The sequence below is a fragment of the Bombina bombina genome, chromosome 4 (genome assembly GCF_027579735.1).
Source record: "Bombina bombina isolate aBomBom1 chromosome 4, aBomBom1.pri, whole genome shotgun sequence".
Classification (NCBI taxonomy): domain Eukaryota; kingdom Metazoa; phylum Chordata; class Amphibia; order Anura; family Bombinatoridae; genus Bombina; species Bombina bombina.
The window spans coordinates 1194432032-1194457244 of record NC_069502.1 but is presented as its reverse complement, the minus strand read 5'-3'; the positions used below and the strand labels follow the sequence as shown (position 1 = coordinate 1194457244).

Here is a 25213-nt window from a genome sequence, read left to right as displayed (position 1 = left end):
TCATTTTTATATATTTTTTATCAGATTGTGTTATTATGAGTGTAACTGAACTTTGTAATGTATTACTTCAAATATGAGCAATAAACCCAATGCACGCAAACAATCACGATAATACCCTTTTAACTCATGCTTATTTGTTAGCACGCCACTCGTAATCTGGCCCAGAATTTGACAGTAGATAAGAACCAAGTCTACCCATAATACGTTACTGTTTTCTTAGAATAACCGCATTCATGTCTCAAGCATTTTTGTAACTCTTTTACAGTCCCTTCGTTTACCTCTTTAGTAAGTTTATTCCATGAATCCACCACCCTATCCGTAAAAAAAATGCTTCCTTTTACCTGAATCTGCTACCCTCTAACTTAAAGGGACATAAAACACACAAATTGATTTAGATAGAACATACAGATTTAAACAACTTTCCAATTTTACTTCTGTTATCAAAATGTCTTTAAAACAGAAACTTGAGTGCTTGCGGTACTATATGGCAGCAGTTTTGCTACAATGTTATACATTAGTGAGAGCACTAGATGGCACCACTATTTCCTGTCATGTAGTACTAATGTTATACATTAGTGAGAGCACTAGAGGGCAGCACTATTTCCTGTCATGTAGTACTAATGTTATACATTAGTGAGAGCACTAGATGGCAGCACTATTTCCTGTCATGTAGTACTAATGTTATACATTAGTGAGAGCACTAGATGGCAGCACTATTTCCTGTCATGTAGTACTAATGTTATACATTAGTGAGAGCACTAGAGGGCAGCACTATTTCCTGTCATGTAGTACTAATGTTAAACATTAGTGAGAGCACTAGATGGCAGCACTATTTCCTGTCATGTAGTACTAATGTTATACATTAGTGAGAGCACAAGATGGCAGCACTATTTCCTGTCATGTAGTACTAATGTTATACATTAGTGAGAGCACTAGATGGCAGCACTATTTCCTGTCATGTAGTACTAATTTTATACATTAGTGAGAGCACTAGATGGCAGCACTATTTCCTGTCATGTAGTATTAATGTTATACATTAGTGAGCGCACTAGATGGCAGCACTATTTCCTGTCATGTAGTACTAATGTTATACATTAGTGAGAGCACTAGATGGCAGCACTATTTCCTGTCATGTAGTACTAATGTTATACATTAGCAAGAGCACTAGATGGCAGCACTATTTCCTGTCATGTAGTACTAATGTTATACATTAGCGAGAGCACTAGATGGCAGCACTATTTCCTGTCATGTAGTATTAATGTTATACATTAGTGAGCGCACTAGATGGAAGCACTATTTCCTGTCATGTAGTACTGTTATACATTAGCAAGAGCACTAGATGGCAGCACTATTTTCTGTTATATAGTACTAATGTTATACATTAGCAAGAGCACTAGATGGCAGCACTATTTCCTGTCATGTAGTACTAATGTTATACATTAGCGAGAGCACTAGACGGCAGCACTATTTCCTGTTATATAGTACTAATGTTATACATTAGCAAGAGCACTAGATGGCAGCACTATTTCCTGTTATATAGTACTAATGTTATACATTAGCAAGAGCACTAGATAGCAGCACTATTTCCTGTTATATAGTACTAATGTTATACATTAGCAAGAGCACTAGATGGCAGCACTATTTCCTGTCATGCAGTAGTAATGTTATACATTAGTGAGAGCACTAGAGGGCAGCACTATTTCCTGTCATGTAGTACTAATGTTATACATTAGCAAGAGCACTAGATGGCAGCACTATTTCCTGTCATGTAGTACTAATGTTATACATTAGTGAGAGCACTAGATGGCAGCACTATTTCCTGTCATGTAGTACTAATGTTATACATTAGTGAGCGCACTAGATGGCAGCGCTATTTCCTGTCATGTAGTACTATTGTTATACATTAGTGAGAGCACTAGATGGCAGCACTATTTCCTGTCATGTAGTACTAATGTTATACATTAGTGAGAGCACTAGATGGCAGCACTATTTCCTGTCATGTAGTACTAATGTTATACATTAGTGAGCGCACTAGATGGCAGCGCTATTTCCTGTTATATAGTACTAATGTTATAAATTAGCAAGAGCACTAGATGGCAGCACTATTTCCTGTCATGTAGTACTAATGCTATACATTAGCGAGAGCACTAGATGGCAGCACTATTTCCTGTCATGTAGTACTAATGGTATACATTAGCGAGAGCACTAGATGGCAGCACTATTTCCTGTCATGTAGTACTAATGGTATACATTAGCGAGAGCACTAAATGGCAGCACTATTTCCTGTCATGTAGTACTAATGTTATACATTAGCGAGAGCACTAGATGGCAGCACTATTTCCTGTCATGTAGTACTAATGTTATACATTAGCGAGAGCACTAGATGGCAGCACTATTTCTTGTCATGTAGTACTAATGCTATACATTAGCGAGAGCACTAGATGGCAGCACTATTTCCTGTCATGTAGTACTAATGGTATACATTAGCGAGAGCACTAGATGGCAGCACTATTTCCTGTCATGTAGTACTAATGGTATACATTAGCGAGAGCACTAGATGGCAGCACTATTTCCTGTCACATAGTACTAATGTTATACATTAGCAAGAGCACTAGAGGGCAGCACTATTTCCTGTCATGTAGTACTAATGTTATACACTAGTAAGAGCACTAGATGGCAGCACTATTTCCTGGCATATAGTATTAATGTTATACATTAGCGAAAGCACTAGATGGTAGCACTATTTCCTGTCATGTAGTACTAATGTTATACATTAGCAAGAGCACTAGATGGCAGCACTATTTCCTGTCATGTAGTACTAATGTTATACATTAGTAAGAGCACTAGATGGCAGCACTATTTCCTGTCAAGTAGTACTAATGTTATACATTAGCAAGAGCACTAGATGGCAGCACTATTTCCTGTCATGCAGTACTAATGTTATACATTATCAAGAGCACTAGATGGCAGCGCTATTTCCTGTCATGTAGTACTAATGTTATACATTAGCAAGAGCACTAGATGGCAGCACTATTTCCTGTCATGTAGTACTAATGTTATACATTAGTGAGAGCACTAGATGGCAGCACTATTTCCTGTCATGTAGTACTAATGTTATACATTAGTGAGCGCACTAGATGGCAGCGCTATTTCCTGTCATGTAGTACTATTGTTATACATTAGTGAGAGCACTAGATGGCAGCACTATTTCCTGTCATGTAGTACTAATGTTATACATTAGTGAGAGCACTAGATGGCAGCACTATTTCCTGTCATGTAGTACTAATGTTATACATTAGTGAGCGCACTAGATGGCAGCGCTATTTCCTGTTATATAGTACTAATGTTATAAATTAACAAGAGCACTAGATGGCAGCACTATTTCCTGTCATGTAGTACTAATGCTATACATTAGCGAGAGCACTAGATGGCAGCACTATTTCCTGTCATGTAGTACTAATGGTATACATTAGCAGGAGCACTAGATCGCAGCACTATTTCCTGCCATGTAGTACTAATGTTATACATTAGCAAGAGCACTAAATGGCAGCACTATTTCCTGTCATGTAGTACTAATGTTATACATTAGCGAGAGCACTAGATGGCAGCACTATTTCCTGTCATGTAGTACTAATGTTATACATTAGCGAGAGCACTAGATGGCAGCACTATTTCTTGTCATGTAGTACTAATGCTATACATTAGCGAGAGCACTAGATGGCAGCACTATTTCCTGTCATGTAGTACTAATGGTATACATTAGCGAGAGCACTAGATGGCAGCACTATTTCCTGTCATGTAGTACTAATGGTATACATTAGCGAGAGCACTAGATGGCAGCACTATTTCCTGTCACATAGTACTAATGTTATACATTAGCAAGAGCACTAGAGGGCAGCACTATTTCCTGTCATGTAGTACTAATGTTATACACTAGTAAGAGCACTAGATGGCAGCACTATTTCCTGGCATATAGTATTAATGTTATACATTAGCGAAAGCACTAGATGGTAGCACTATTTCCTGTCATGTAGTACTAATGTTATACATTAGCAAGAGCACTAGATGGCAGCACTATTTCCTGTCATGTAGTACTAATGTTATACATTAGTAAGAGCACTAGATGGCAGCACTATTTCCTGTCAAGTAGTACTAATGTTATACATTAGCAAGAGCACTAGATGGCAGCACTATTTCCTGTCATGCAGTACTAATGTTATACATTATCAAGAGCACTAGATGGCAGCGCTATTTCCTGTCATGTAGTACTAATGTTATACATTAGCAAGAGCACTAGATGGCAGCACTATTTCCTGTCATGTAGTACTAATGTTATACATTAGTGAAAGCACTAGATGGCAGCACTATTTCCTGTCATGTAGTACTAATATTATACATTAGCGAAAGCACTAGATGGCAGCACTATTTCCTGTCATGTAGTACTAATGTTATACATAAGCAAGAACACTAGAAGGCAGCACTATTTGCTGTCATGTAGTACTGTTATACATTAGCGAAAGCTTTAGATGGCAGCGCTATTTCCTGTCATGTAGTACTAATGTTATACATTAGCGAAAGCACTAGATGGCAGCACTATTTCCTGTCATGTAGTACTAATGTTATACATAAGCGAGAGCACTAGATGGCAGCACTATTTCCTGTCATGTAGTACTAATGTTATACATTAGTGAGCACACTAGATGGCAGCACTATTTCCTGTCATTCAGAACTAATGTTATACATTAGTGAGAGCACTAAATGGCAGCACTATTTCCTGTCATGTAGTACTAATGTTATACACTAGCAAGAGCACTAAATGGCAGCACTATTTCCTGTCATGTAGTACTTATGTTATACATTAGCAAGAGCACTAGATGGCAGCACTATTTACTGTCATGTAGTACTAATGTTATACATTAGTGAGAGCACTAGATGGCAGCACTATTTCCTGTTATATAGTACTAATGTTATAAATTAGCAAGAGCACTAGATGGCAGCACTATTTCCTGTCATGTAGTACTAATGTTATACATTAGTGAGAGCACTAGATGGCAGCGCTATTTCCTGTCATGTAGTACTAATGTTATACATTAGTGAGAGCACTAGATGGCAGCACTATTTCCTGTCTTGTAGTACTAATGTTATACATCAGCAAAAGCACTAGATGGCAGCACTATTTCCTGTCATGTAGTATTAATGATATACATTAGCGAGAGCACTAGATGGCAGCACCATTTCCTGTCATGTAGTACTAATGATATACATTAGCAAGAGCACTAGATGGCAGCACTATTTCCTGTCATATACTACTAATGTTATACATTAGTGAGAGCACTATATGGCAGCACTATTTCCTGTCATGTAGTACTAATGTTATACATTAGCGAGAGCACTAGATGGCAGCACTATTTCCTGTCATGTAGTACTAATGTTATACATTAGTGAGCACACTAGATGGCAGCACTATTTCCTGTCATTTAGAACTAATGTTATACATTAGTGAGAGCACTATATGGCAGCACTATTTCCTGTCATGTAGTACTAATGTTATACATTAGTGAGCACACTAGATGGCAGCACTATTTCCTGTCATTTAGAACTAATGTTATACATTAGTGAGAGCACTAGATGGCAGCACTATTTCCTGTTATATAGTACTGTTATAAATTAGCAAGAGCACTAGATGGCAGAACTATTTCCTGTCATGTAGTACTAATGTTATACGTTAGTGAGAGCACTAGATGGCAGCACTATTTCCTGTCATGTAGTACTAATGTTATACATAATCAAGAGCACTAGATGGCAGCACTATTTCCTGTCATGTAGTACTAATGTTATACATTAGCGAGAGCACTAGATGGCAGCACTATTTCCTGTCATGTAGTACTAATGTTATACATTAGCGAGAGCACTAGATGGCAGTGCTATTTCCTGTCATGTAGTACTAATGTTATACATTAGTGAGAGCACTAGATGGCAGCACTATTTCCTGTCATGTAGTACTAATGTTATACATTAGCAAGAGCACTAAATGGCAGCACTATTTCCTGTCATGTAGTACTAATGTTATACATTAGCAAGAGCACTAGATGGCAGCACTATTTCCTGTCATGTAGTACTAATGTTATACACTAGCGAGAACACTAGATGGCAGCACTATTTCCTGTCATGTAGTACTAATGTTATACATTAGTGAGCACACTAGATGGCAGCACTATTTCCTGTCATTTAGAACTAATGTTATACATTACTAAGAGCACTATATGGCAGCACTATTTCCTGTCATGTAGTACTAATGTTATGCATTAGCAAGAGCACTAGATGGCAGCACTATTTCCTGTCATGTAGTACTAATGTTATACATTAGTGAGAGCACTAGATGGGAGCACTATTTCCTGTCATGTAGTATTAATGTTATACATTAGTGAGAGCACTAGATGGCAGCACTTTTTCCTGTCATATAGTACTAATGTTATACATTAGCAAGAGCACTAGATGGCAGCGCTATTTCCTGTCATGTAGTACTGATGTTATACATTAGCGAGTGCACTAGATGGCAGCACTATTTCCTGTCATATAGTACTAATGTTATACATTAGCGAGAGCACTAGATGGCAGCGCTATTTCCTGTCATGTAGTAATAATGTTATACATTAGTGAGAGCACTAGATGGCAGCACTATTTCCTGTCATGTAGTACTAATGGTTTACATTAGAGAGAGCACTAGATGGCAGCACTATTTCCTGTCATGTAGTACTAATGTTATACATTAGTGAGAGCACTAGATGGCAGCACTATTTCCTGTCATGTAGTACTAATGTTATACATTAGTGAGAGCACTAGATGGCAGCACTATTTCCTGTCATGTAGTGTCATGTAGTACTAATGGTATACATTCGAGAGAGCACTAGATGGCAGCACTATTTCCTGTCATGTAGTACTAATGTTATACATTAGTGAGAGCACTAGATGGCAGCACTATTTCCTGTCATGTAGTACTAATATTATACATTAGTGAGAGTACTAGATGGCAGCACTATTTCCTGTCATGTAGTACTAATGTTATACATTAGTGAGTGTACTAGATGGCAGCACTATTTCCTGTCATGTAGTACTAATGTTATACATTAGCAAGAGCACTAGATGGCAGCACTATTTCCTGTCATGTAGTACTAATGTTATACATTAGTGAGAGCACTAGATGGCAGCACTATTTCCTGTCATGTAGTACTAATGTTATACATTAGTGAGAGCACTAGATGGCAGCACTATTTCCTGTCATGTAGTACTAATGTTATACATTAGTGAGAGCACTAGATGGCAGCACTATTTCCTGTCATGTAGTACTAATGTTATACATTAGTGAGCGCACTAGATGGCAGCACTATTTCCTGTCATGTAGTACTAATGTTATACATTAGTGAGCGCACTAGATGGCAGCGCTATTTCCTGTCATGTAGTGCTCCCGACATGTGCACGTTACCTATCTAGATATCTCTACAACAAAGAATAACAAGACAACGCAGCAAATTTGATTATTTTAAAAATTGCATTTTCTAACTGAATCATGTAAGGAAAATTTTGGGTTTCATGTCCCTTTAAGATTGTGACTCCTTGTTTTGATTTTTTTTGTGGAAAATACTTTCAAGCTTTCCACTTTATTAAAGGGACACTAAACCCAAAATGTTTATTTTGTAATTCAGATAGAACATACAATTGTAAATAGCATTCCAATGTACTTCAATTATCTAATTTGCTTCATTTTTTAAATATCCTGTGCTCAAGAAATAGCAATGCACATGGGTGAGCCAATCACACGAGGCATCTATGTGCAGTCACCAATCAGCAGCTACTGAGTCTATTTATATATGCCTTTCAACAAAGGATATAAAGAGTACAAAGCAAATTAGATAAAAGAACTAAAATTGGCAAGTTATTTAAAATTGCATGCTCTTTCTAAATCACAAAAGAAAACATTTGGGTTGCATGTCTCTTTAAGTCCCTTGATATATTTGAAGGTTTCTATCATGTCACCTTTTTCCTTTCTCTCCTCTAAACTATACATATTTAGATCTAAGAGTCTTTCTAATCTTTGTATGTTTTATATTTTAGACCATGTACCATTTTAGTAGTCCTCCTTTGGACAGTTTCTAGCTAATTTATATCCTTCTGGAGATATGGTCTACTGAACGTTAAAAAATATTCCAGATTTGGTCTAACTAATGATCTGTAAAGTGGCATAAGAACCCTGCCATTTCTGCTACTAATACCTCTCCCAATACAACCAAGTATTTGACTGCCAACCAAATTTTAAATAATCTGAAATAATTTCCATTCCTCTTTAGTTACAGTAAGTAATGTACCATTGAGACTATAATTGGCATTTGTGTTTTTTGTATCCTATATCCATAATTTTGCTCTAGGTAATATTACATTTTAGATCTCATTCATTTGCCCAGTCCTCCATTTTTTAATATCAATGCTCACTTGAGACAATCCTCCTGGAAAATTAACTCTGTTACAATGTTTTGCATCATCAGCAAACAGGCAAACCTTCCCACTTCCAATATCACAAATGAACATGTTAAACAAAACAGGCCCAAGAACTGACCCTTGGGGAACACCACTAGTAGCTGACGCCTAACTTGAATATACTCCATTAATTTAAATCCTCTGCTTTCTATCCTTAAGCTGGCATTCTACCCACAAAACAATCTTAACAAGCATCTACTCTAAGTGGTGACAAAGGGCATGGTCACAAATACAAATGGTGTTAGGCTTATGTGCTGCAAATATATGTTCCCAGGCTACGTGAATTATGTGTATATGTTAATGTGAATAACCGGTGGGCTATGAGGTACCTTTGTTCTTACATGTCCGTAACTGTGTCTACTGTGTTTATCTCAGTTGCAGAAGAATAATTATTTACATTAGACGTGCCTAAACATGGAAATGCAACCATGGTGCTAAGAATCTGTTAAAGGGTGGCCACTCTAAGTTAGTATACAGGTGTATAAACCCACATTCCGTCTGGGGGCAAAGCACCACTATAAAAGGAGCAGAACTGTGTAGACCAAGGGTGTGGTGGAAAAATCCACATTTCACCTGGGAATACTGTGACATCTTTGCCCTGGAAGATTTTCACTGCGAACAAGGAGGGGAAAATTTGACTTAGGGTTTCTTGGAAAGTAGGAAGGTTTAAAGCTCTGGTATATAGGTGTGATTTGCATCCTCCTAGTGGACAGGGAGTGTAATCATGTGATGATCTTGTGGGCTCTCATCATCTTATAAAATAAATTCATCAATTCTTCAAAAACATTCCTGTTCATACTTGTATGAGTCTCAAACTCACGCCCACATAAGATCAAAGCAGGCTGAAAGTGGAGAGGTCTTTAATTTAACCTTTAGATCAGCAAATAAAATGTATTTACCATGGTTCAGCAAAGGAGAGCACTTTAATTATACGTTCTCAGAACAAAAGCACAGAACCCAACAATATTTGAGATGATGGCTTCAGTTGTGTCTCGTGCCTCCTGCATGTCTAGTTGCCCTTGTTGATGAGTCAGCTTAAGTGGAATCCTTTGTAACGATAAAGGTATTTTTTTTTAATGATGATATCCATTTGTATTTTTTCAACCGCAAGATCACCAACCACAATCTGTCAGTCTGATTGCTCCATATAAGAAGCTTGACAATACGGAGATATCATATCCCATTGTGGTAAACGCAGAGGTTGATGATCTTGTGTGAGGTTTCCTATATTTGTCTTGTGGATAGAGCAAAACCCTTCAATGCTAAAGTTAACTGTAAAACAATGCTTTGCTGTCTTTTTCTGGCATCCAAAAGGTTAAAGGGACAGTCTACACCAGAATTTTTATATTTTAAAAAGATAATCCCTTTATTACCCATTTCCTAGTTTTGCACAACCGACACACCTATACAAATACATTTTTACCTCTGTGATTACCTTGTATCTAAGCCACTGCAAACTGCCCCCTTATTTCAGTTCTTTTGACAGACATGCATTTTAGCCAATCAGAGCTGGCTCACCTGAACTCCACGTGTGTGAGCACAGTGTTATCTATATGACACACATGAACTAACACCCTCTAGTGGTGAAAAACTGTCAAAATGCCCTGAGAGAAGAGGCGGTCTTCAATGGATTAGAAATTAGCATATGAACCTCCTAGGTTTAGCTTTCAACTAAGAATACCAAGAGAACAAAGCAAAATTGGTGATAAAAGTACATTGGAAAATTGTTACATACCCTATCTGAATCATGAAAGTTTATTTTGGACAAGATTGACCCTTTAACAATATTTTGACACCCTTTTCCCCACCCCCGAGGCATTGTCATCTGCAACATTAATACATAGGCCTCAATATTGCTTTATTTTGAAGAATGACATTCAATGTAGTTGCTCTTATATTACTTATTTGCATGAGATTATTTAGTAGGTGAATAAACTTCCTAACCTTATTAACACCTTTCTAAATTTTCAACAAGCCATCAATTGCAACAAAGGCCAGGAAAGATGGATCCCTACTGAGAATCTAAGTGAATCAACCGGTTAATTCCATAAGTTCTCAAGATGGCCCTCAAATCCTGAATTTGAGCATCTATCTAGGACTAGAGTTGAACACCACTGATCTAGAAAGTTATCATCACCCTTTCCAGGTTGAGTGCCATCATTTGTCACTCCTTATCACTGTACCCCATCCAAAAAACTAAAAGAACAAGAGGGGAATAAAGACAAAGTCACATTTTATTTGTTAGCTAAAAGACTACCTAGGAAATATCTTCTTTTCCAAAATAAGTGAAATGTATTTTAATAACAGAGACCACTTGCTCCAGCCACCAACATTTAATAATTATCTGGAGCTGTAAAAAAATAGTGTCCTGCAAACAAATTGAAATGTAGCAATTTAATAAACACAACACATATTTAAGGCTGACATTCAAGAGCTTATTGTACTGTGTGTTATTACAAAATATTTTTTCCAAGGCTTAACATCCATTATCAAGTACTCCTGCAGTGGATTTAGTTAAATGTGTCTAAAGACAAGATTTACTTATTGGAAATGCCAAGAATCGGGTTATAAAGACATGTAAAATAGTTTCCAGGATTAGAAAATGATTAGCGTTGTGCATAGCTCCTTCTCTGCTTCCTGATGAATGTATGTTAAGTTTGTGAGGAAAGCAGCTGTGATTTCCTAATAAGACCAACGTGGTTATAAGAAGCCAGCGTGAAGACGCATGTTTTAGATCATGATAATGAGCGTTATGGCAATGGGTCAACCCCATTCTCTATATCTTGAAGATATTCCTTTATTACATTTTTTAATGTTTTGTGAGCTAGATTTACAAGCACAAGACACGTTAATGTATTCTAATAACAGCAATGCATGGATATTTAAAGGCCTATATATGGCTCTACTTGTCATATCAACAGTTTAACCAGAGAACAATATATATCCCTCCAAAAATAAGCATTCACTGGTCCTGAGACTGCCTCTGGTGTGGGTGCACCTTCATTTTATCATAACACCGGGCCCCTGCTGTTAATGTCATGCTGAAGCAGCAGAGCCCTTCTACATAAAAGTCAGTCACCGCAATGTATTAAATAAGCACATCCGATAAAACTGGCTTCATGGTGTATTCCTTTTTCTCAAATAATTACATTTGCTGATAAGTAGAACGTACATATGGGCATTACTGTAGTTACACAGGCTGAAGGAGCAGTAAACGTATACACAGTATATATATATATATAATAGACTTTTAAATTATTAGTTCATTTAAACGGACACTGAACCCAATTTTTTCTTTCGTGATTCAGATAGAGAATGCAATTTTAAGCAACTTTCTAATTTACTCCTATTTTAAATTTTTGTCATTATCTTGCTATCTTTATTTGAAAAGCAAGAATGTAAGTTTTAGAAACTGGCCCATTTTTGGTTCACAACCTAGGTTGTCCTTGCTGATTGGACAGCACCAATAAACAAGTGCTGTTCTGAACCAAAAATTGTCTGGCTCCTTAGCTTAGATGCCTTCTTTTTCAAATACAGATAGCAAGAGAACAAATAAAAATTGATAATAGGAGTAAATTAGAAAGTTGCTTAAAATGGTATGCTCTATCTGAATCATGAAAGAAAAAAATTGGGTTTAGTGTCCCTTTATTACTGTGAAAATCAAACTGACTTTGTTCTTTTAGTATCATTTGCTGAACGCACACCTATGTAGGTTCAGCGGCAACACTGCACCACTGGGGCCATGCTGGTGATTGGTGGCTATGTACATATGCCTTTTGTCTAACCAGATGTTTTCAGCTAGGCCACAGAAGTGCATTGCTGCCTTGGAGCTGAGTTTATTATTGCCCAGACATAACGTTGAAGGGCAAGCAGGGCTATTGGCTAAGAGGTGGAAATGTCACCTTGTTGAAAAAACTGAGCTGTGCCCTTGGGCGGCCAAAGGCACTTAGGCTAGCGCTGAAGCCACGGCAAAATAAAGCTACCTTTTGTTTGTTTTGTTTTTTTAAAACTGATGAATGAAGGTCGCCTTTATTTTTAGTGTTGGTAAATCCTAGCGGTTTTTTTGTCCAGGTGATATTTTTACATATGTGGCAGAGAATATGGGTAACATATCCCTTTGACAAATAACATGATCACCTGCTTAAACATGACAAAGTAACATAATCCCCCACCTGAAATAACTAATTCTGTAAAGACCACTATACCATTCTAAACATTACTATTTATACTAAATTGAGTGCCCCCTCAACCAATAGCTGTCATGGCACAGAGTGCTAAGCAACAAGCGTTAATGTTTAATAACCTTCAATACTTATTCAGCTCTCTTCTCTAAACAAGGGTTATGTAGAACATTCCTGAGGGTTAGATCCTTGATTATTCTTCATTTGCGTAAACAGAGCAATTATCCATATTTTGTATTCTATTTCACTACACTGCATCTTGTTTACTATTTGTGGATATTCTGGTGAGTTTGTTTGGTGTTCAATCACTAAGATGTATACATGCGCACAAATGTGAGAAAAGGCAGTTGCAGAAACAGCTTGTGAAGTTTCGTTTGCCAGCAGCTAAATATATTTTTGTTCTTGAGGAAGTAGGAAAGATGATAAGTTTCTATTATATTTGCAATACAACGTTTAGTAGAAATAAAAATCCAGACTAAAGCCACAATCATGTTGTTATCTTGCAAACTGCTAAAATGGAAAAACTGTTTTGGTGTCTTTAAAGTGGAAAGCATTCTGTGATTTGGGACAAAAGGATAATAATATGCTAAGAAGCTGAAATAGTTTATCATGTGGTAGCTTAAAGCATATAAAATCAGTATAATGTGTATAGGCGGAACGGCAAAACACAGAAAAATGATTTTATAATGTGAAATATATAATAAATAAAATAAATTCCGCAAGAAGGTGAAATTGTGTATGTTAGCCAGTGGTAAAGATGAGAACGCCATCCTACTGTGATAAAGAATACAATTTAAAAAACAATGAGACCTTTCGCTGTGAAAGAGAACTTTGAAAAGTCAAAATGAATTCCAATTTTCTTCTGCTATTACATTCATTTTGTTATATTGGTATCTTTTGTTGAAAAGCATACCAAGATATGCTCAAGAGAATGTGTCTTGAGCACTATGTTATAGTATTTGCAGCAATATATAATGTTGTATTCCTCACACATTAGTTTTAACACATCTCATACACTTGGATAACATAATTTATGTAAGAACTTACCTGATAAATTCATTTATTTCATATTGGCAAGAGTCCATGAGCTAGTGACGTATGGGATATACAATCCTACCAGGAGGGGCAAAGTTTCCCAAACCTCAAAATGCCTATAAATACACCCCTCACCACACCCACAACTCAGTTTAACGAATAGCCAAGTAGTGGGGTGATAAAGAAAGGAGTAAACCGCATCAACAAAGGAATTTGGAAATAATTATGCTTTATACAAAAAAATCATAACCACCATAAAAAGGGTGGGCCTCATGGACTCTTGCCAATATGAAAGAAATTAATTTATCAGGTAAGTTCTTACATAAATTATGTTTTCTTTCATGTAATTAGCAAGAGTCCATGAGCTAGTGACGTATGGGATAGCAATACCTAAGATGTGGAACTCCACGCAAGAGTCACTAGAGAGGGAGGGAAAAAAATAAAAACAGCCATTTTCCGCTGAAAAAATTAATCCACAACCCAAAATATAAGTTTATTCTCATAAATGAAGGGAAAAAAAACAAAATCAAAAGCAGAAGAATCAAACTGAAACAGCTGCCTGAAGAACGTTTCTACCAAAAACTGCTTCCGAAGAAGCAAAAACATCAAAATGGTAGAATTTAGTAAATGTATGCAATGAAGATTTAAGTAGCAGCTTTGCAAATCTGATCAACTGAAGCTTCATTCTTAAAAGCCCAGGAAGTGCAAACTGATCTAGTAGAATGAGCTGTAATTCTCTGAGGCGGGGCCTGACCCGACTCCAAATAGGCTTGATGAATCAAAAGCTTTAACCACTATGCCAAAGAAACGGCAGAAGCCTTCTGACCTTTCCAGGAACTAGAAAAGATAACAAATAGACTAGAAGTCTTAATGAAATCTTTAGTAGCTTCAACATAATATTTCAGAGCTCTCACCCCATCCAAAGAATGTAAAGATTTAATCAAAGAATTCTTAGGATTAGGACACAAGGAAGGAACAACAATTTCTCTAATAATGTTGTTAGAATTCTCAACCTTTGGTAAGAATTTAAATGAAGCAAAACCGCAAACCTGCCTTATCCTAATGAAAAATCAGAAAAGGAGATTCACAAGAGAGAGCGGATAATTCAGAAACTCTTCTAGCAGAACAGATGGCCAAAAGGAACAACACTTTCCAAGAAAATAGTTTAATGTCCAAAGAATGCATATGCTCAAATTGAGGAGCCTGTAAAGCTTTCAAAACCAAATTAAGACTCCAAGGAGGAGAGATTGATTTAATGACAGGCTTGATACGAACCAAAGCCTGCACATAACAATGAATATCATGAAGTTTAGCAATCTTTCTGTGAAATAAAACAGAAAGAGGAGAGATTTGTCCTTTCAAGGAACTTGCAGACAAACCTTTATCCAAACCATCCTGAAGAAATTGAAAAATTCTAGGAATTCTAAAAGAAAGTCTTCCAAACTCGATAATAAATCTTTCTAGAAACAGATTTACAAGCCTGCAACATAGTATTAATCACGGAGTCAGAAAAACCTCTATGACTAAACACTAAGCGTTCAATTGCCATACCTTCAAATTTAATGATTTGAGATCCTGATGGAAAAAAACGGACCTTGAGACAGAAGGTCCAGCCTTAATGGAAGTGGCCAAGGTTGGCAACTGAACATCCAAACAAGATCCGCATACCAAAACCTGTGAGGCCATGCTGGAGCCACCAGCAGCACAAATAATTGCTCCATGATGATTTTAGAGATCACTCTTGGAAGAAGAACTAGAGGCGGGAAAATATAAGCCGGTTGATAACACCAAGGAAGTGTCAACGCGCCCACTGCTTCCGCCTGAGGATCCCTGGACCTGGACAGGTACCTGGGAAATTTCTTGTTTAGATGAGATGCCATCATATCTATTTCTGGAAGCCCCCACATCTGAATAACTTGAGAAAATATATCTGGGTGGAGAGACTATTCTCCCGGATGTAAAGTCTGACGACTGAGGTAATCCGCTTCCCAACTGTCTATACCCGAAATATTAACCACAGAAATTAGACAGGAGCTGGATTCTGCCCAAACAAGTATCCAACATACTTCTTTCATAGCTTGAGGACTGTGAGTCCCACCCTGATGACATATGCCACAGTTGTGATATTGTCTGTCTGAAAGCAAATGAACAATTCTCTCTTCAACAGAGGCCAAAACTGAAGAGCCCTGAGAATCGCACGGAGTTCCAAAATATTTATTGGTAATCTCGCCTTTTGAGATTTCCAAACCCCTTGTGCTGTCAGAGATCCCCAAACAGCTCCCCAACCTGAAAGACTTGCATCTGTTGTGATCACAGTCCAGGTTGGACGAACGAAAGAGGCCCCTAAAATTATACAATACAAGTCAGAGAAAGTCGAACACTGGGATTTAAGGATATTAATTGTGATATCCTTGTATAATCCCTGCACAATTGGTTCAGCATACAAAGCTGGAGAGGTCTCATGTGAAAATGAGCAAAGGGGAACGCGTCCAATGCTGCAGACATGAGACCTAAAACTTCCATGCACATAGCTACTGAAGGGAATGACTGAAACTGAAGGTTCCAACAGGCTGCAACCAATTTCAAATGTCTCTTGTCTGTTAGAGACAAAGTCATGGACACTGAATCTATCTGGAAACCTAAAAAAGGTTACCTTAATCTGAGGAATCAAAGAACTTTTTGGTAAATTGATCCTCCAACCATGTCTTCGAAGAAACAACAGTAGTTGATTTGAAAAGATTCTTGGAGCTGTCGCTAGGCCAAAAGGAAGAGCAACAAATTGGTAATGCCTGTCTAGAAAGAGAATCTTAGGAACTGATAGCAATCTGGATGAATCGGAATATGAAGATAAGCATCCTGTAAGTCTATTGTGGACATATAATGCCCTTGCTGAACAAAAGGCAGAATAGACCTTATAGTCACCCATTTTGAAAATTGGTACTCTTACATATCAATTCAAATTTTTTAGATCCAAAACTGGTCTGAATGAATTTTGTTTCTTTGGGACAATGAATAGATTTGAATAAAACCCCAGACCCTGTTCCTGAAACGGAACTGGCATGATTACCCAAGATAACTCCAGGTCTGAAACACACTTCAGGAAAGCCTGAGCCTTTACTGGGTTTGCTGGAATGCTTGAGAGAGAAAAAATCTTCTTACAAACAGTCTTACTCTGAATCCTATTCTGTACCCCTGAGAGACAATATTCTGAATCCAATGATTTGGGACCGAATTGATTCAAACATCTTTGAAAAATCTTAATCTGCCCCCTACCAGCTGAGCTGGAATAAGGGCCGCACCTTCACGCAAACTTGGGGACTGGCTATGATCTCTTAAATGGCTTGGATTTATTTCAATTTGAAGAAGGCTTCCAATTGGAAACAGATTCCTTGAGGGAATAATTTGGTTTCTGTTCATTATTTAGGAACGAAAAATGGTTAGAAGCTTTAGATTTACCCTTAGATCTTTTATCCTGAGGCAAAAAAAACTCCCTTCACCTCAGTGACAGTTTAAATTATTGAATCCAACTGTGAACCAAATAATTTATTACCTTGGAAGAGATAGCAATATGGACTTAGAAGTCATATCAGCATTCCAAGATTTAAGCCACAAAGCTCTTCTTAGCTAAAATAGCTAAAGACATAGATTTAACATCAATTTTGATTATATCAAAAAATAGCATCACAAATGAAATTATTAGCATGTTGAATCAAGTTAACAATGCTAGACAAATCAAGATCCGATACTTGTTGCGCTAAAGTTTCCAATCAAACAGTTGAAAGAGCTGCAACATCAGCCAAAGAAATTGCAGGCCTAAGAAGATGACCTGAAAATAAATAAGCTTTCCTTAGATAAGATTCAAGTTTTCTATCTGAAGGATCTTTAAAAGAAGTACTATCTTCCGTAGGAATAGTAGTACGTTTAGCAAGAGTAGAGATAGCCCCATCAACTTTGGGGTTCTTTTCCCAAAACTTCAATCTAACTGCTGGCAAAGGATACAATTTTATAAAACCATAAAGAAAGAATAAAAGAAGTACCAGGCCTATTTCATTCCTTAGAAATCATATCAGAAATAGCATCAGGAACTGAAAAAAAACCTGGAATAACCACAGGAGATTTATAAACAGAAATTAAAGGTATACTAGTTTTAATATCAAGAGGACTAGTCTCCTCAATATCCAATATAATCAACACTTCTTTAACAAAGAACGAATGTACTCCATTTTAAATAAATAAGTAGATTTGTCAGTGTCAATATCTGAGGAAGGATCTTCTGAATCAGATAGATCCTCATCAGAAGAGGATAATTCAGTATGTTGTCGTTTATTTGAAATTTCATCAACTTATGAAAAGTTTTAAAAGACCTTTACATTTATTAGAAGGCGGGATGGCAGACAAAGTCTTCTGAATAGAATCAGCAATAAATTCTTATAAATTCACAGGTATATTGTGTACATTAGATGTTAAAAGAACAGCAACAGGCAATGTACAATTACTGATGGACACATTTTCTGCATGTAGAAGTTTATCATGACAACTTATTACAAACAATCAAGAAAATGGAGAGACGCACTCACTGAGACAGAACAATAGCTAAAAAAACTTCTGTGCTTGTCCACAAGGCCAGTGCCACTCAGGGTGCAGTCTCTTTTTGCACACTATGCCTTTTCACAGAGAAAAAATATCCTGTAGCATAGCAGTCTGATCCTGCCCAATAACAGTCCAGCACCGAAATACCAGGCAATTTTTCTCTGAACAAGACAAACAACAAACCCCAGACGTACGTTTCAGCCTCTCTTGGGCCTCGTCAGTGAGGTGCAGTTGCATATCTCTAGGGCATGTGTGCAAGGAGTCCACGTCTGGTTTCCCCTTTTACTCTTAGGGAGACCTAAGAGCAATTTACATAAAATCAAGAAAATAGAGAGACGCACTCACTGAGACAGAACAATAGCTAGAAAAACTTCTGTGCTTGTCCACAAGGCGATTGCCACTCAGGGTGCAGTCTCTTTTTGCACACTATGCCTTTTCACAGAGAAAAAATATCCTGTAGCATATCAGTCTTATCCTGCCCAATGACAGTCCAGCACTGAAATACCAGGCAATTCTTCTCTGAACAAGACAAACAACAAACCCCAGACGTACGTTTCGGCCTCTCTTGGGCCTTGTCAGTGAGGTGCAGTTGCATATCTCTAGGGCATGTGTGCAAGGAGTCCACGTCTGGTTTCCCCTTTTACTCTTAGGGAGACCTAAGAGCAATTTACATAAAATCAAGAAAATAGAGAGACGCACTCACTGAGACAGGATATTTTTTCTCTGTGAAGGGGCATAGTGTGCTAAAAGAGTATGCACCCTGAGTGGCACTGAAAATGAACAAGCACGGAAGTTTTTCTATCTTTTGTTCTGTCTCAGCTGAGTGCATCTCTCACTCTTTTTATATTTATTGCTCTTGGGTCTCCCTAAGAGTAAAAGGGGAAACCAGACGTGGACTCCTTGCACACATGCCTTTAGAGAGATGCGACTGCACCTCACTGACGAGGCCCACAGAAGGCCGAAACGATCGTCTGGGGTTGTTGTTTCTCTTGTTCAGAGAGGAATTGCCTGGTATTTCGGTTCTGGACTGTCATTGGGCAGGGTCAGACTGATATACTACAGGATATTTTTTCTCTGTGAAGGGGCATAGTGTGCTAAAAGAGTATGCACCCTGAGTGGAACTGAAAATTAACAGGCAGAGAAGTTTTTCTAGCTTTTGTTCTGTCTCAGCTGAGTGCATCTCTCTCTCTTTGTAAATTTATTACAAACCACAGCTGGATATATAATCTCCACAAGATTACAACAAATGTACTTAGCTTTGGTAGAACTGTTATCAGTCAGCAGGGTTCCAACAGTGAATTCTGAGACAGGATCAGATTGAGACATCTTGCAAATGTAAGAGAAAAAAACAACATATAAAGCAAAATTATCAATTTCCTTATATGGCAGTTTCAGGAATGGGAAAAAAATGCTAACAGCATAGCCCTCTGATAGAGAAAAAAGGCAAGAGGCATATAGGAATGGGGTTTAAAATAATGAAAATATTTGGCGCCAAGTATGACGCACCAACAAACAGAGAATTTTTTTTGGCGCTAACAACATCCGGAAATGACACACTTGCGTCATTGAAGACGCAACCTTGTGAAAGGACTCTGCGTCGACAAAGACGCAGGAAATGATGAATCTGTGCCATCAAACGTAACTTCGCACCAAAAAAATCTCGCGCCAATATAGTTTGGCATTTCGCGCCCTCGCAAGCCTAATTCTGCTCACAAATTTAAAATGACATTTAATTGAAAAAAGACCATACCCCAGGTAAGAAATACATTTTTCAGAAAAAAAAATGCATTTCCCAGATATGAAACTGACAGACTGCAAAAGGAAATATACTGAAACCTGAATCATGGCAAATATAAGTACAATACATATATTTAGAACTTTATATAAATACATAAAGTGCCAAACCATAGCTGAGAGTGCCTTAAGTAATGAAAACATACTTACCAAAAGACACCCATCCACATACAGCAGATAGCCAAACCAGTACTGAAATGGTTATCAGTAGAGGTAATGGAATATGAGAGTATATCGTCGATCTGAAAAGGGAGGTAGGAGATGAATCTCTACAGCCGATAACAGAGAACCTATGAAATAGATCTCACGTGAGGAAAACCATTGCATTCAAAAGGTGATACTCCCTTCACATCCCTCTGACATTCACTGTACTCTGAGAGGAATCGGACTTCAAAATGCTGAGAAGCGCATATCAACGTAGAATTTAAGCACAAACTTACTTCACCACCCCCATGGGAGGCAAAGTTTGTAAAAACTGAATTGTGGGTGTGGTGAGTATTTATAAGCATGTTGAGGTTTGGGAAACTTTGCCCCTCCTGGTAGGATTGTATATCCCATACGTCACTAGCTCATGGACTCTTGCCAATTACATGAAAGAAAATGTAGCATCTTTTTTTTATTATTATTATTAATAACTGCAGGAGGCAGTTTTAAGGGGTTAAAAGAGGCAGATGTGGGGTGTTAGAAAAAAACGGCACTGAAAAGTGCCTTTACATTGCGGTCTATGGGGACTGCAGTGGGCAGCAGATTATAAATATATATGTATATACACATATTAACATATAAATACAGTATATGTGTATATAAGAATATACATATATATTTATAATCTGCTGCCCACCACTGCGTTAATTATAATGCAGTGTCTCACTGAATGAGAACAGGGTTCCCATTGGAGCCTATGGAAGCGAGCTCTCGTGAGCACAATGCTTCCATGCAATGTGAACGTGAGGTTGCGTTCACATTGTGCCTCTCTTGTAATAGCAGCGCACATTTGTGTGTGCTGGTATTGCTAAATTGAGACAAAATATCGCTTTTGCAGAAGCAAAATTTTGCGCTTAACTTGTAATCTAACCCAAAATAATTAGTTAAAGATACAGTAAGCACTAAATAAATGCTAGATATAATAATATATTCAAAGAAAACATTAGCCTGAGAATAATATGCAGATATATATTTTAAAAATATATATATCTGTTTAAATATTTAAGAAATAGCTTTAAACTCTTAGACCCCCATTTATCATAGTGTGTATGGACAAGTTTCCTAGACAGACACCATGTTGAATCCTAGGTTTCCTATATCTATTCTCGTCTGCTGGGGACAATTGGGGACAGGTGTAAAAAAAAAGTCGCTGTGTAAACAATGACTTTATGGAATAAACCCCTGTTAAAATAGTTACTTTATCAGTTCAATTAAACTCTTACTAAGTGGCCTCAGCAGGGGATGTGAAATATAAATTTATCATTTGTTTGTTTTAAAATAAATGCCGGAAATGGCCATCGCCGGTGGCATTCGGCTCTTTTCTCGATTTCTTCTTGTGAAGCTGAATTTCTTGTTGTAAAAGTGAAACACACAAATATCTAGATTTGCACAGATCTCTGTGTGTTGCATTTCAAAAGAAGAAATCTGGCCCCCAAATGAACCGAATGCTGCTGGTGGCGGCCATAATTGGCATTTGTTTTAAAATGAAACACACAAATGCACATCTCTAACTAGTAGTAAAAAACTAAATTGCCTATGGAAATCTTAATCCTTCCTACCAGTTAAGTTTATAACTGGAATATGATCTACCCCTTAATGTTAAATGGAGTGTGTTAACGTGTGTGCACACAGATTTATTTATACCAACGTGCATGTATCTTAACTACATACTAAATGAACATACAAATATGTATACCTCTCTGCTACAGGTTTAGCAATGCGTTCAAATATGGCTTCTTGTTTGGCTTCTTGGTCGAACGTTTCTTGAAATCTGCAAAATGGACAATAATGAGCACATTATGTCTACATATAATAATAGTCACAGTTTGTAAACAGCTGTAAATCCATAAGCGCATATGAATCATCCCGTACCTCCTACATCCTGCAATTGTGGTTTTGTCGATTCTCTATTGTGTCACAGGGAATAAACTGATAGGTGACTTCTTCATTAGTATGTACATACAGTTTCTACATACTACACAATAAATGTGTAAATATACAGACTTCATTGTGCAAATAAATGACGTTTTCCTCTGTTTATATCATTCTTTAGTTCTAACATCAGATATATAAAACCAGAAAGGCAACTTAAAGAGATATGAAACCCAAAAACTTTCTTTGGGATTTAGATAGAAGTAAATTAGTTGTTTAAAATTGCATGCTCTATTATCAAATGTTCTTTTCTCTCTTTGTATCTTTTGTTGAAAAGCAGGATCAAAAGCCTAAGGTCTAGAGCACTATATGGCAGCAGTTTTGCAAGGATGTTATTCATTTGCAATAGGACTAGATGACAGAACAATTTCCAGACCTACCTAGGTATTTCTTCAAAAAAGAATAACATGGGAGCGAAGCAAATTTGATAATAGAAAATTAGAAAAAAACATTTTTTAAATAGTATTCTCTATCTGAATCATAAAAGAAACTGTTTGGGTTTCATATCCCTTCAAAAATATATTATGAATTGCTCCACAGCTGTGTGACCTATGGTGGCTTCTTCTTTTGCTGAATTTTTGTTTCATAAAAAACAAATGTAACACTTTCTAAATGCAAAAATAACTTTGTCAGATTGACTATTTAGAATTCAGCTAACATCCAAACACCCCCAGACCCCCAGCAATAAGTTTAGCAAAACTGTATTTGGGTTGGGAAGAGAGCTTAGACAATATATGAAACGAACACATTTCGAGTAAAAATAATGCATCCACTAGTTTCCCATCTTGTTGTAGATTATGCAAACATTTATTGTAAATACCATTAGCATATCAATAGAAATATACTAATGTTCTTTGATAGAATACAGCTAAATTAATCCCATTAAAAGGTAGAAAAAACCCTCAAAACTAATAAGCACATATTAAAAATGTTTTATTTAACAATTAATATCAATTAATATTTCTTTGTGGGAAAAACAAAATTTATGCTTACCTGATAAATTTCTTTCTTTCCGGACATGGAGAGTCCACGACGCCATTCAATTACTAGTGGGAATATCACTCCTGGCCAGCAGGAGGAAGCAAAGAGCACGACAGCAAAGCTGTTAAGTGTCACTCCCCTAACCATTATCCCCAGTCATTTGACCGAAGGAAAATGGAAAAAGAATAACACAAAGATGTAGAGGTGCCTGAGGTTTAGTAAAAATAACTGTCTTAATAAAGGGTGGGGTCGTGGACTCTCCATATCCGGAAAGAAAGAAATGTATCAGGTAAGCATAAATTGTGTTTTATTTCCTAAGATATGGAGAGTCCACAACGTCATTCAATTACTAGTGGGAACCAATACCCAAGCTAGAGGACACCGAATTAACAGGGAGGGAGAACAAGACAGGCAGACTTAAACAGAATGCACCACCGCTTGAAGAACCTTTCTCCCAAAAGAGGCCTCAGCCGAAGCAAAAGTATCAAATTTGGAAAATTTGGAAAAAGTATGCAGGGAGGACAAAGTTGCAGCCTTGCAAAGCTGTTCTACAGAAGCTTCATCTTTGAAAGCCCAAGAAGAGGAGACAGCCCTAGTGGAATGAGCTGTAATTCTCTCAGGAAGCTGCTGTCCAGCAGTCTCATAACCAAAACGAATCATACTTCTCAACCAGAGGGAAACAGAAGTAGAAGTAGGCTTCTGATCCTTACGCTTTCCCTTACCTTAGTCGCCTGTAGGTAGAAGTTGTGCAACAGACGCTCTTTATGAGAAGGAGGATTGGGACGGAGAGAAGGAACAACAATTTCTTGATTAATATTTCTATCCAAAACCACTTTAGGAAGAAACCCAAATTTAGTACGAAGAACCGCCTTATCCGCATGAAAGATAAGGTAAGGCGAATCACACTGCAAAGCTGAGAGTTCCAAAACTCTCTGAGCAGAAGAGATAGCAATAAGAAACAAAACCTTCCAAGATAGCAACTTAATATCTATGGTATGCATTGGCTAAAATGGAGCCTGCTGCAAAACTTTAAGAACAAGATTAAGGCTTCAAGGAGGAGCAACATGTGTTTAAACACATGCCTGATTCTGACCAGGGCCTGACAAAAAGAATGAACATCCGCCAGACGCTTGTGCAACAAAAAAGATAATGCAGAAATCTGACATTTCAAAGAACTGACTGACAACCCTTTCTTCAGACCTTCCTGGAGAAAAGACAAAATTCTAGGAATCCTGACCCTACTCCAGAGAGTAGTTTCACACCAATAAAGGTATTTATGCCATACCTTATGGTAAATTTACGTGTAACAGGCTTGCAAGCCTGGATCATGGTCTCAATGACCGACTCAGAAAATCCACACTTAGACAGAACTAAGCATTTAATCTCCAAGCAGTCAGCTTCAGAAAAACGAGATTTGGATGGAGAAACAAAACCCGAGTTAGAAGGTCCTTTCTCAGAAGCAACCTTCAAGGCGGCCGAGAATGCATCTTCACTAGGTCTGCATACCAGATCCTGCGAGGCCATGCAGGAGCTATTAGAATTTCAGATGCTCTCTCTTGTTTGATACAAGCAATAACACGTGGAGAAAACAGGTATGATAAAACGAAATCCCAAGGAACCGCCAGAGCATCTATCAAAGCGGCTTGAGGATCTCTTGACCTTGAACTGTACCTTGGAAGCTTGGCGTTCTGCCGAGACGCCATCAGATCCAACTCCGGCACCCCCCATTTGAGGGTTAACCTGGAGAATATCTCTGGATGGTGAGCCCACTCCCCGGGATGAAATGTCTGTCTGCTCAGGAAATCCACAGTTGTCCACTCCAGGAATGTGGATGGCAGATAGACAACAATTGTGAGCTTCTGCCCACTAAATAATCTGTGCCACCTCCTTCATGGCTAAGGAACTCCGAGTTCCTCCCTGGTGGTTGATGTAAGCCACTGAAGTGATGTTGTCCGACTGAAACC

General features: G+C 37.6%; 1 protein-coding gene across 1 annotated transcript in view; it reads right to left on the bottom strand.

Moving 5' to 3' along the window:
• KIF6 (kinesin family member 6) overlaps window positions 1–25213 on the bottom strand; it is an 872665-nt gene that overhangs the window by 823800 nt on the left and 23652 nt on the right. The window contains exon 3 of the mRNA XM_053712809.1: window positions 22033–22107. Within this exon, the coding sequence (XP_053568784.1) occupies window positions 22033–22107 (75 nt within the window). The remainder of the gene's footprint in view (window positions 1–22032; window positions 22108–25213) is intronic.